The sequence below is a fragment of the Ctenopharyngodon idella genome, chromosome 12 (assembly GCF_019924925.1).
Source record: "Ctenopharyngodon idella isolate HZGC_01 chromosome 12, HZGC01, whole genome shotgun sequence".
NCBI classification, from domain to species: Eukaryota; Metazoa; Chordata; class Actinopteri; order Cypriniformes; family Xenocyprididae; genus Ctenopharyngodon; species Ctenopharyngodon idella.
In genome coordinates, this window is record NC_067231.1 from 12,369,622 (window position 1) to 12,382,065 (window position 12,444).

The 12,444-nt window shown below is 38.3% G+C and overlaps 1 protein-coding gene across 1 annotated transcript; it reads right to left on the reverse strand.

The window, feature by feature from the left end:
• Positions 1 to 2,660: 2,660 nt before the first annotated feature.
• On the reverse strand, positions 2,661 to 12,254 carry kcnj19b (potassium inwardly rectifying channel subfamily J member 19b). The gene is made up of 3 exons (XM_051914428.1): positions 10,955 to 12,254; positions 6,691 to 6,907; positions 2,661 to 5,746 (listed from the first exon to the last, which is right to left on the reverse strand). Exons 1-3 carry the CDS (start codon positions 11,618 to 11,620, stop codon positions 5,109 to 5,111), a joined length of 1,521 nt encoding a protein of 506 aa, XP_051770388.1. The 5' UTR covers positions 11,621 to 12,254; the 3' UTR covers positions 2,661 to 5,108.
• Positions 12,255 to 12,444: the final 190 nt, after the last annotated feature.

The window sequence follows — 12,444 nt, forward strand, 5'->3', positions numbered from 1 at the left end:
TCTTAGTTCCTGCTTCATTATAGCAAGGAATCAGACTTTTGAGACTGGCTCAGTCTTTAAATAAAATAGGAGAACTTTGTCACATGGGCTATACTGTATATCAGTAAGGTTATAGTCAAAAGTCCAAATACACAAATGTGTTATTTCTGTAGCAGTTTTGTATATTTGTCAACTTGTCTAGTTCAAAATACTCTTAAATATTTTTTGTGTCTTTAAATGGGGATTTCCTTGTCTGTGTCTTTGAATTGGATAAGGGTGTTTTCGCAGGTTCATTGGATTGATGTCGTGGGAAGCCAATCACGTTCTGGTGTGCTGGATGAATGGAGTCTTCATGGCTGAAAACTTAACACGAGACTCTCAACGGAAAAGAAAGTAAGTGAGAAGAGAAGTAAGTGAGACGAGAGTAGTTAGATGGCTTGAATGAAGCTGTTTGTTCTTATTTTCATCTGATCTTGATCTGCCTTTGTCTTGTCTTCTTCATCGTCTGCTCTGTCATTGTCTCGTCTAAATTGTCTGAGTCTTTGTCCTGAATTTTAAAAATGAGGTGTTTGTCCAATCTCTTTGAGGAGTTCTGACCAATTATCATCTTTGTTTCAGAGGTGGCTTTTCTCCTCCCCTCATAATATAATTACATGTTATCTTTGGTCTCTTAACTTTCAGAGAGTACATTTTAGACATGATTTCTCTAAAAATAATACGATACATTTTACACAGATTTCATTCATGCCATCCTTTGAGTTATTGGAAATCCATCAAGCACATAGTAAACAACACACTCTTCCAATCAACCATTCAAAAGTTATAACAGTTACATGAATTGTGAGTGTTCTGAGCATAATGTCATGTATATAGTGTGTAGACATAATATAGAATTATGCAGTTGAACGATGTTTGATTACGAGTCCATTTAGAATTGTTTTTGGAACAATTTGATGCAGTTTATTCGTCAAAACTCTGGATTTCAACTCTGTGTCACTCAGAGGTCACTCAGAAGAAGAAGGTCTGTTTTGTATCTATGTTTCAGGGATCAAACAATGTCTGGTATTATCTGGCTCAAGCTGTGAGTCACAATGTGTTGTCTTTTCGATCATTGGGTTTGACAATGTTCTTCCTATAGGAAGCATGCATTGCCACAAAGTACTTAGCTGGGAGGTTCCCAGACTGAATGGAAGATCCTCTGAATTAGGGTCCTGAGTGTTGATTCAGAATTCTATGGAATATTCTGTTTGAATGAATCATCTGCAAGATTAATTTGTGTCTGGTTCACCCTAAAATCCTACACTGACATAAACTCAGACAAGAGTCAGCTATATGATGAAGATTTTGAGTGAAATTTTTGCATTTTCAATTTTAAATATATTTATTCAGTTTACAATATTTGTTAGCTAAAACAGTTTGACATTTTTGTGTTATATTTGATATTTTTGCTGTTTTATGTTTTTTTTTTTCATTATTTTTTCATTTTTTTATCATTATATCTTTTTTTTTCTTCAAAATATTTTTACTGTTTAAATATTAATATTCCCGAAAAGCCCATAATAGGCTGTTTAATAAACATTTTTATTCAAAATGCGTCACGTTATTGGTCAGTGTGCATTTAATGAACTGTATCTGTTTTGCTGTGCAATTAGAGTGGAAATGTTAATTAGTCGTTAAAGATTGTGTATATACAGAAATTGACCTTAAAAAATAAACCCTGAGAAACATGTACTGGAGTGAACTACTAGCTACCCTATAACTAGCTAAAAGTAATTTGTCAGACAGATTTGTTTTCATCTATAAAAAACAACAATGGGTTTCACTTTGTTAATCTCAAAATGAGTTAATGAAGCACATGTGACAACAAGCATATGTTTTAATAATTGTTTTCTCTTTAATTAGTTTTTTTCATCAGTGTGGGACCTGTCATTGAATTTCAGTATAGAATCTTATGGCTTCCTCATGTAAATGCACCGAAACTTGATTAAAGTATTTTATTAAATCAACATATTAACAATGGAAAGAACTCAGGCTGTCTCCTGGCCTTATGGAGTGTTTTCAATCTTGCTGGATTTCTTCATAGAGCAGCAAATTCTCACAACTGGGTTGTAACCCAGAGCAAAGCAGTTTTCATTGATTTAGATTCAGGGCCATAGCTGACCGTGCACTTTCTCTAGAACGCCAAAGGCCAAGCCTGTAGCGTCAATATGCCAGCGACAGCTCAGGGTTATTTTTTTTGCCTTTTCAGAAGGGAGCTCGATGTGAAATAGACTTGCAGACGCTTCACAGAAGGTTTTTAAACCACCTTGAAGGACCATCGTAGAATGCATTTTAAACACAGTTTACACAAAGAAAACAACAAAGGATTGTACTTTAAGCAGTTGGCATTGAAATACAATAAAAAGTGAGTTTATGACAGTTTCCACTGAGCAACTGTTAGGCCTTGAGGGGTGTAAAGAGTGCGCAGGTAAACATTCTCCACTTACGGTGTCTTTCACTTTCCGTACGACATCTCCTCATCATTGCTTATTCACATGCTGTTTTTTTTTGACAGAATTTAATGAGCTCATTATGTATTAATGAGCATCTGGAATTGTGTTCTAGAGCACATGGTGAGCATGACTGTGAACATTATGCAGCAATGAAAAACAATGTTCCTGCATTAGAAATGAGAACAGGGCTATTCAGGACCAGGTTTATTGGGAAGATAAACAGTTGTGTTTTAAACAGTATGTAAAGTGGAATCCGTAGCCTAAATTTTAGACTTCATAAGACCTCATCCTCATAACATTCAAGTATGAGTTAAGAAAAAAGCTGTTTGAATATTCATATTTCCCAGCTATGCAGGATGCAAGGATGTCTAAATACTTAACATTTATGATGATTTCAGTCAGCTGTCTGAAAGTGTTACAGATACCATAAAAGTCCTGAAGGTTAAATTGTACTTTCTTTTTTTTTTTCAGTTTTGTTTGTGGTAGTTGTTAGTACATCGTAGGCAGAAGCAGTATATTCAGGAATGTATTAATATTGCACACCTGCATACTTAAAGGGATAGTTAAACCAAAAATGACTTTCTTATGTGGAAAAAATATATATATATTTTGAAGAATGTTAGGAACCAAACAACATTGGAAGCCCACTCATTTTTAATTTATGGACAAAAAACACTGAGACATTTCTCAAAATTTCTTCTTTTTTGTTCCACAGATAAAAAGAAAGACATACTGGTTTGGAGCAACATGAGGGTGAGTGCATGATGACTGAGTTTCGATTATTTTTTTTACATTTTTTTTTGGTAAACTATTCCTTTAAAAAGCCTTCTTCATTATCATCGCAGTGGAGTCCTTCATTGAATATGGTACATAAAAGTACCTTAATTCAGATGCATAGATTATTTCACCCTGAAAGGCATGTAATAAAGATACTGTAATGAAATTTACTCTTACCATCAATACCAACTGCTGAGTTGAAGCTATTCTCCTGACTCAGGATATCGGACTTCTGTGATCATGATTCCCGTTTTCCCTGTTCCATTCTGAGCACATTTCTATGCTTCTATGCTGCTTCATCTCTAGAGAAGAGATTATTCAGATGTAACATTTGTTCAGAGTGATGTGATGGCACCCAGCGATCAATGTTTCGTCTCAGTCTTGACTGCAGAGTCTCTTGGCACCCAGTCAAATGGAGGAAAATAACCTTTCCATCAGAGCGAGGGTCAGATGCAGTCCTTCATGATGGAAAAGCACTTTGTCTGGTAAGCTACTTCACGACCCTGGACAGGTGATTGGAGAATTTACTCCCGACCTCACAGTTATTGAGTTTATGAAATAGACTTGTTGAATTAAAAAGGAATTTTCAAAAAATATGGAAATTTCATCATGTAAATTAGATTGACTTCCCAATGCTGGAATACATTTAGCCAATCTCCATTCCCAGCAGATACAGTAGATATACTGATTTATGAGAGCAACGAATTAGGAAATCTATGCATTAGTCTGCTTGTTTTTTTCTGTACTGTATTCTTGATTATGGTTTGCATTAATGGGGATTAAATGCATGCTCTCGCTGCATACCCCCCAGGATACACGCTACTGTTATTTCACATCCTCTCTGGCTGCTGCTGTTTCCTTAAAAATGAATTGCATGGGTAATGAACAATTTAAGAGAACCTCTGTGCATCTAATTAAGAGTAATGGCGGTTTATGGCATGTCTGTGTACAGAGTTATTCTTTCTTGGAGGCAAATTGAATTACTTTGACTTCCTCCCACTGCCCGAGGTAAAGATCACAAGGTTTCCAAGGAGATGATAATTAGTGTTAGCTGTAGAGGATGCACAGGTCTTTGGTCCTAAACACAGATGGGACCTAATGCAAATACCATGACTGAAAGGTTCAATTACTCACTAAATATTTCATGCCTTGGTCTGCCTGTTTTGACACTATAACTAACGTACTTGTAGATGCCAGTCAGGAAGTTATTGTAGTAATGAATAATGAATTTATTAAAATAGTCAGAATTGTTGATTTAACTGCACAATAATTGTCATCTTTGCACTGTGTCCCCCAATGAAACAATTTAAGAAATATTTGAAAAAGTTCTCACATGAGGAAAAACGATCCTTTGAAAAAGAAAAAAAAGTTCTTTCAGTTCTTTCTTAACCTCAGTAGCGAAGGATGTAAATAATTCACATACCAAGATTTCTTTTAACATTGGTGGCAATAAATAGGCATTTGAAAGTAAGTATATATATTGCTGACAGAAATGACAAAAAGCCTTAAACATTTAAAGTCATACTCTAAATAAATTCTTGATAACTTATACTGCATAAATAAATACATGTGATATTTTGTGTTCATACTATAAAGGTGCTTAATTATTTAAAAGTTGCTGAAGCTTATTTGAATTCAAATTGAATTCAGAATATCTACAATACTCATATTATTGAGGGCAAAGCAATGAGTTTGATTGTTGACCAAATGGATGTGGCTCTTCCAGAAGCATAGAGAAGAGGAATCACAGTATACTGTAGTCCTTTTTAAATAAATATTATTCAGTATTAAATGATTTCGAGAATGATCTCTACCTCCTAAGCCTCACTGTTCATCTCTGTGTGAGAAATAAAGACCCATTCAGTGGTCTGCATTCATTCTGCGTAATTTAGGTGGGAGGTTGTCCTCTGGTCGGCCACTAGAGGCAGGCAATGGGTTAAGGCTCGGCCCAGGGACCGAAGCAGGCATTTGAAGCAGTCTGTGATGCTCCAGTTCTCCTGCCGACTGGGTGTGGGCCTCTGAACCCATCTTAAGAGGTTTGAGCTGGAGCTGATTTTCCACCTCCCCCTGACCCACCAGGGATCCGAGCCTCTGCACTCTGAGGGGTAGGTCACCTGTGCTGGAGGCCTTTTCTGTCGGCTGCGCACTTCCAGTTTTGAGGACCTCTTTTCCATTCTTGGAGCTCATACGCTGGAGCTTACTTGGTAATTTTGACCCAGGTTCTTCAGTGAGAGGAACTCCATCTAAGGAGAAGATGCGCTCTCTGTGACTACGACCATCGAGCAACGTAGGGGAGAGAACAGGACCAGGGGAGGGCAAGGAGGACTTCTCATCCTGCTCCTTCACACTGTATGGAGGAGTGGGAACCTCAAATGTGTTATGGAACTGAGAGTAGTCCACCCTGAAGAATCCTTCCTCCAGCGACATGACGGGTAGGAAGCGGTGACCCCACAAAACCTCATCTTCTGTGTAAGATGTTCGTGCCTGGCACGTCATGCCTGAAAGGGAAGCCATAAATTCATATTACAATGAAGAGACAGAAACTGAATAGATGAATATAATACAAGCCATTGGTCATGCAACCCTGCATTGCAGGCACCATGAAAGCAATGTTTAAAAAGGCTTGATTCAGCTTTTTTGTTGTTGTTGTTGTTGTTGTTTTACATAAAATGGACCTCATTCATGGAAAAAAGAGAGGAAAAATTCTTTAGAGGAGTAATTTTTACAATGCATGGAGGCAATGGAAATAAATTGAAAGTCTTTGCTAATGACAGAATGCTAAAAACAAATGGCTTGACAGAATCCAATAAAATTTTCTCTTTTTTTATTTTTTATTTTTTTATATTTTATTATTTGTTTCATTGCATTACTTTTATTTAATAATGCAATAAAAATAAACATAATATATAACAAATACATAATATAAAATATAACATATGATAACTATATATATGGTGGCTGCAATCCAGTACACTGGATATCCAGTACACTGTCGCACAATGAGTGCAATTTCATGCACAATCTTCAACTGATAATGCCTATTAACCCGAAATTGTTTAAGGACACATCAAAGTGTTTTTTTTTTTTTTTTTTTTAATCTGGTAAAATCTGGTATTTTCTTTGTCTGGATTTAGCAATAAGCAGACTTTTGATTGTAATCATAATTTTAATGGGTGAAAAAATTACAAAATGCTTTCCTGAATGCAGTTTCCCAGAGCAAAAATGTATGGTGTACCATGTCTTGCCACCAGGATGTAGGGTGACCAAGAAAAAGCCTTTCTATTGTATTATTAATAATTTTATTCCCATCTTATATGCAACATCCTCTTGCAAAGTGAAGAAAAAATGGTCTTGTTACCGAGGAAACATAGCAAGTTGAAAGAAAGTAAGAATGCATTTCTTTCTCAGAACACTTCTTTTTCTGATAATTTATGATACTAACCTGTAGTTTCCACAATGCCTTCTAGGATGACTACAATCTCGAACTGCTCGTTCATGAGGGAGCGCTGAGACAAGTCGAAAAAGGGGCTATTGGAATTGATCTCATGACATATGGTGAGGGGTGAGACAAGAAAGAGTTGGTCAGCACCCGTTCCAAATCCTACATCCAATTCCCGCTGATCCAATGGTAGAAACTCTCCCTCAGGGGTTTGACGAGACTAAAGCAAACACAGAGTGAGATAAGTGGTAAGATATCGACTCATTCACAATTTCTCTTTCATATACTAGAATTTGTACTATTACATTTAATCTTGGCATACACCTCAGAGGACTTTTCAGATAAAGATCCCAGCCTGTGGTGCTCAGAGGTGAACTAAAAATGAATTGTGCCCATTGATAGTGATGCTTATTTGCACATGCTGACTGTTCTGTTGTATCCCTGGATTCATTAAAGGTAACAGCACAAACACACCCCAAAAATCAATGCTGAACACAGTTTGCATGATGCAATCACCTAAACTTTGCAGGTTGATTCTCTGTTAGGTTGTTACTGTGATCTGGTGTACTTTACTGAGACTGTATAACAACTGAGAAGAAAATTGGTCACCTTTTTAGTCGTTATTCACTTTTGAGGTGGTGTGATAATTTTTAAAACTACAACCCCTGGTTTCACAGACAAGGCTTAAGCCTAGTCCTAGACTAAAATGCATGTTTGAGCTGTTTTAACTGAAAGCAACTTTTACTGTCATAACTTAAAATATGTCAGTGCCATTGTTTTGTCTCAAGAGGCACACCAGTAATGTTTTTTTTTTTTTTTTTCTAGTGTATGTTTATAAAAGCTACTTAAATATCTTAATTGAACTAAGGCCTAATACTGGTTTAGGCTAAGCCCTGTCTGTGAAACAAGGCCCAAATATTCCATGTACATGCAGTTAATATGAGGTCTTAAAAATGAATGTGTTATATTGCAGTGCTGTTTAGAAGATTTTTAGTTTAAGTGTAATATGACAGTGATAGCTGTGTGACATGTCAACTACCCACACGCACGCACAAAGCTGGGTCATCTGTGCAAAATTACACGAAATATACCACTGGTCTTTATGTCTTACATGGACAGATATCTACATGCATAACAAAACCTTTTAAAGGGCATCTTCAGTCAGCAACCACAGTCTGTTAATCTACCTTTACACATAGCCTTGTGTTTCCACATTAACATTAGAGATTGGCAGTGAAGTCAGCGGGGTTGGCTGCCTGTGCCGAAGGCCACAGATGGTGAACAGACTGAGAGCTCCAATCACGGTGGTGTTCCCAGGAAAAGAGTGAGAGTTTTCACAAGTATAGATGCAGTGCCACTGTCACACACACACACACACACACGTTCTTATTTTAAGGGAATTGTTAAACACAAGTGCAAAACCTTCAAAGAGGAACACGATGTGTCATCTGCTGGTGTGATAAAGGTAGGGGAGAGATATCTGCGGATAGTCCCTGACTGTTGCTGAAACTAAGGCCCTGTTTACATCTGGTATTAAGATGCGTTTTGGTTGATTGGATCACAAGTAGACGAGGGAGACACAAACCCGTTTACACCTGGTGTTTTAATCCGTCTCTTTTGTCCACTTTCAACCACTTCTGTCCTGATGTCTTCAAGGGAAGGGTCTATGGGTGGGTAAATGTATGGGTTTTTCAGATATTTTGATCTAATGGACAAAATCAGCTCGTGCAATTTACATATGAATGAAAATGGCAGAAAACACACAGAGAGCATCAGCTTTCGTTTCTGCTCTGAAAAGACCACACCGAACGCTGCAAGTGCATGTTAGAAATCAGGAATGGTGAGAGAACATTGTGCTTGGTACATTTTCCATCTTCAAACCAAACTTGGGTCTTCAGCCAACAAAGTTTAAATCCCATCTGGCTAGCGCGCTTCCCATAATGTTTATGCATTAGGTCAGTAGGCTGTCTTTTGTGGCTGTTCGAACACATTCGACCACATGAGCATTTACACTGCAAAAGCAATCCGGTTGAATGTGTTTTCGACTACCTCTGGAAGTAGTTGAAAGTGGACAAGCTCAAAACATTTTAGGCCCTGTTTGCACCTGTATTTAGTTAAACAGGGCCTAAGTGTGGATTGCACTTCCCACATATGTGTGCAAACCAAAAACACACATCAGAATGTCATCATTGTGTCTTTTTCTTTTTTGCTTGCAAATTCAATTTTAAGCATTCAAAAAAATCTCATTATTGTGACAGATATTCTGTCCAAAAAAAGATGAAAGGGTTTATTCCTAAGGTTTTAACTTTAGAAGAATATCACACATATGCTCATAGCCAAGACTAGAGCTACTAAAATCAAATACACTTGTCAAATTTTGAAGAAACAGAAAAAAAGTTCAAACAGCAAAAAAAAAAAGAAAGAAAAAAAAGAAAAAAGAAAATCAAAGGCTACGACAAGACACTTTTAACATGCCTTTTTTCAAAGCTTGGCTGTGAGGGGAGGTAAGACAGCTCCCTGGCGTTCAGAAGAAACTGAGGTTTAGGGGTAAGGAGCTATGAGACTAATATTCCCTTCATTCCTCACAGCTTGTCCCCAGAATGAAGTCCCTGGTGATATTTAATCACTCCTGTCAAATCCCTCTGCCTAAGTGAGATGCTATAGAAAGCCCTGCCATTCTAACCTCGAAACTCTAGGGATGCAGTTTGATTTCACCATCGTCTTCACGTACAAAAGTTCACAGGATTTTCCTTCAAAAATATCTGTAGAAAGAAACATGTCAAAGCTCACGGGGCACAGCATGAAGTTGCCAGTTTAGACAGATGAGTGCAAGAGACTGTGTTGCATGCACCTCAAATGAACTTCTTTGACCTTAGGAAGAACTTTCAGTGGCAAATTTCAATGACTGTTTGAAAACAGTTTAATTTCCATAATGTTCATCATTATCTTTTTGAGTCGCTCTTAAGACAGCCCATCTAGTTCATCTTCTCTGACATTAGCCATAGTAAACAGTAAAAGAAAGCAAAAGAGACTGTAAATTTAGAGGCGGGACAGAATGCTTACACTGCAGGCCGTTCTGAGAGCAATAGATGGGCTGCTGTTTTATTTTTCTAGCATTCTGTATAGGACAGTAATGGACAAAGGGCAGAACAGAAGGGAGGAAGGAGCTTATAAAGTCAACCATCCGTCATCCTGTGCTCACTGCATTGCGCCTGCTGTGGTGTGGAAAGAGCCATGTGTCAATCATGCTCTTCTTCTTTCAGAACACAGCCTCCCACCCCTTCAGCCCCCCTCTACGCTTTTATTCCTTTCTGTTCTGATCAGTCCCATGCCTTCCAGTCTCTTATTACAATTCCATGAGCTCATATTTTATTTGCCCTTTCCCCATATGTTCACTCCCTCTTATATCATTCTCACTGAGGAAGCACTAGTGAAAGAATATTTAATCAGAATTTTTGTTTTGTTTTCCAGTAAAAGCAAATTTGTGTTAAAACAAGACATGATTTTGAACAAAATTTGCCAATAAGGTAAAAAATAAATCTAATTTTAGTGTAAATTAATTAAGGATGTGTGTGTGTGTGTGTGTGTGTGTGTGTGTGTGTGTGTGTGTGTGTGTGTGTGTGTTTAAACAGCATAAGAACATCTTTGCCCTTTCAGTGTTCACGCAATGTGACCTTGGACCTTACAATGTGTTACTGTAACATTTTAGGCCACATTTCAAAGATATAAAAATCTACACGTTAAAACCCAGTAGGCTATCTAATAGCTAACTGACAGTTCACATAGAGCAGAATGAAATGTACTTTGTGTCCGAGAAGCATACTCTTACCGCAAGGCTTCTCACGGGAATCCATAAAATCAGAATGGGAATGTGTCCAATTTATTTATGCACGTGACACGTCATGCTCTTTGTTCTGAGAGCAAACAAGATTTATATGCAAATCAGAGACTGCTGAGATCGGATTGCATTACATTAGGGGTGCAAACATGCAGTGGCCAAATTTACAGTATGGTGAGCTTTGCTTAAAATCAATGCGAGCTCCCCTCCCCATTTGTCACGTGAAGCATCAAAACATCCAATATTCCTTTCAATATAGGACTAGTTAACTATACATTCACCAGAACCAGTAAAACAATTTTATGCAGGATATTTTCTCTACAGCAGTGTTTCGAGATGCGACTTAAAACCTGTGCGCAAATACACACATAACACCATCCACATGGGCTCTATTGATATTACAATGTTATTTGCCACAGAAAGCGCTACCTTGATGAGCTTGCACCTGATCTGCGCCGACACCATGTGGCTATTCCTGAGATTCCCGACCCTAAACATGAGACAGAGCTTCCCGTCCCGTTGTGAGATGACTGCGTCCTGGCTAAACATGAGCGTCTCTGCGCGTTTCTTGGGCTGAGACATTTTAATGAACATACAGCCGATGAGAAACGCGTCCACGATCGAGCCCAGCAGCGACTGGAACAGGAAAAGTATGATGCCCTCCGGGCACTTCTCTGTTATATATCGGTACCCGTAGCCTATAGTCGCCTCAGTCTCGATGAAGAACAGAAAAGCGGAGGGAAAGTTGTAAACGTTGGCGACGCACGGCGTGTACGATTCGTCGTGGCCGTGACCAAGGTCCCCACGGATGTACGCGATGATCCACCACATAGATGCCATGATGAGCCACGCGACCGTGTACGTTAAGAGGAAAATGAGCAGGTTCCAGCGCCACTTTAGATCCACGAGCGTGGTGAAGAGGTCGGAAATATACCTGCTGGTCTCCCCGCCAAGGTTACCGTGCTGGACGTTGCAGCGCCCGTTTTTCTCCACGAACCGCTGGCGCTTTCTTTTGGCCGGGGCAGAAAAGGACGTGGTCCGGTTGGTGTTCACCACTTGATAATCTTCGCCGAATTTTCGTCTGATCGCAGACATGATGCTCCAGCCACAATAGTCAGATTAAACACGCTAGAAGGGTGCCTTAAGTTTCCACACGTTCGCCGTATCGCTCCATAGATCGACAACTTCACTTTCAGCCTTTCAATAAAGATTATTTAACTGTTATCCTCAAGTTATTAAGATGTGTGGATGCACAAAAAGTAGCAAAAACAGAGCAAGTGCTCCCGTGTCTTTTACGCAACTTCTCTCAGATTGGAGATGTGTAGTGGAGATAAACTGCGGCACTGAATCTGAACTGACGCGCGCTTCTTCTGCCTATACGCTGAGAGAGGGAGGCAAAGGTTGGGCGTTTGTGCGTGTGTGTGTGTTCAAATCACTGAGCAGCAGTAGTAGGAGAAAGGGGTCGTATCTCTCGAGCGCGTTTGTCTGCTGTGAAATACTATAGCATTACAGTGCCATCTGCTGAGAACATATTGATCATAACATCCGCTCTAGGTCATCTAATATTGGCTAAGAACAGGACACACTCGTTTATGTTTATCAAAATCAAATCTCACTTGCATGAAAGAAAGAAAAAGAAAAACACATAAGGATCATGTAGTACTAGTTAACAATGATCACATAGGAGGTAAACGATGACAAAATACAATACAATATACAGGGGAAAAATGTGAGGATTTTTTTTTTTGTACTTTTGAAAGACATGATGATTTTATTCATTTATTCATTTATTAAAATGATTTAGACAACACATTGTTTTCTGAGCTGATATATTTAAAAAAAAAAAAAAATAGTCCTATGACTAGATATCATGTAGCCTACTTCTAAATTAATTCTTTTTCTCAAAACATTCAATTTAA

What these genes read in the sequence shown, in the direction of transcription:
- kcnj19b (XM_051914428.1), bottom strand. Translation starts at nt 11,620, where the DNA reads ATGTCTGCGATCAGACGAAAATTCGGCGAAGATTATCAAGTGGTGAAC. An exon ending in TCAGGTGCAAGCTCATCAAG is followed by an intron (nt 6,908 to 10,954) that starts GTAGCGCTTTCT and finishes TGTTTGCTTTAG; the next exon opens with TCTCGTCAAACCCCTGAGGG. An exon ending in AGGCATTGTGGAAACTACAG is followed by an intron (nt 5,747 to 6,690) that starts GTTAGTATCATA and finishes CTTCCCTTTCAG; the next exon opens with GCATGACGTGCCAGGCACGA.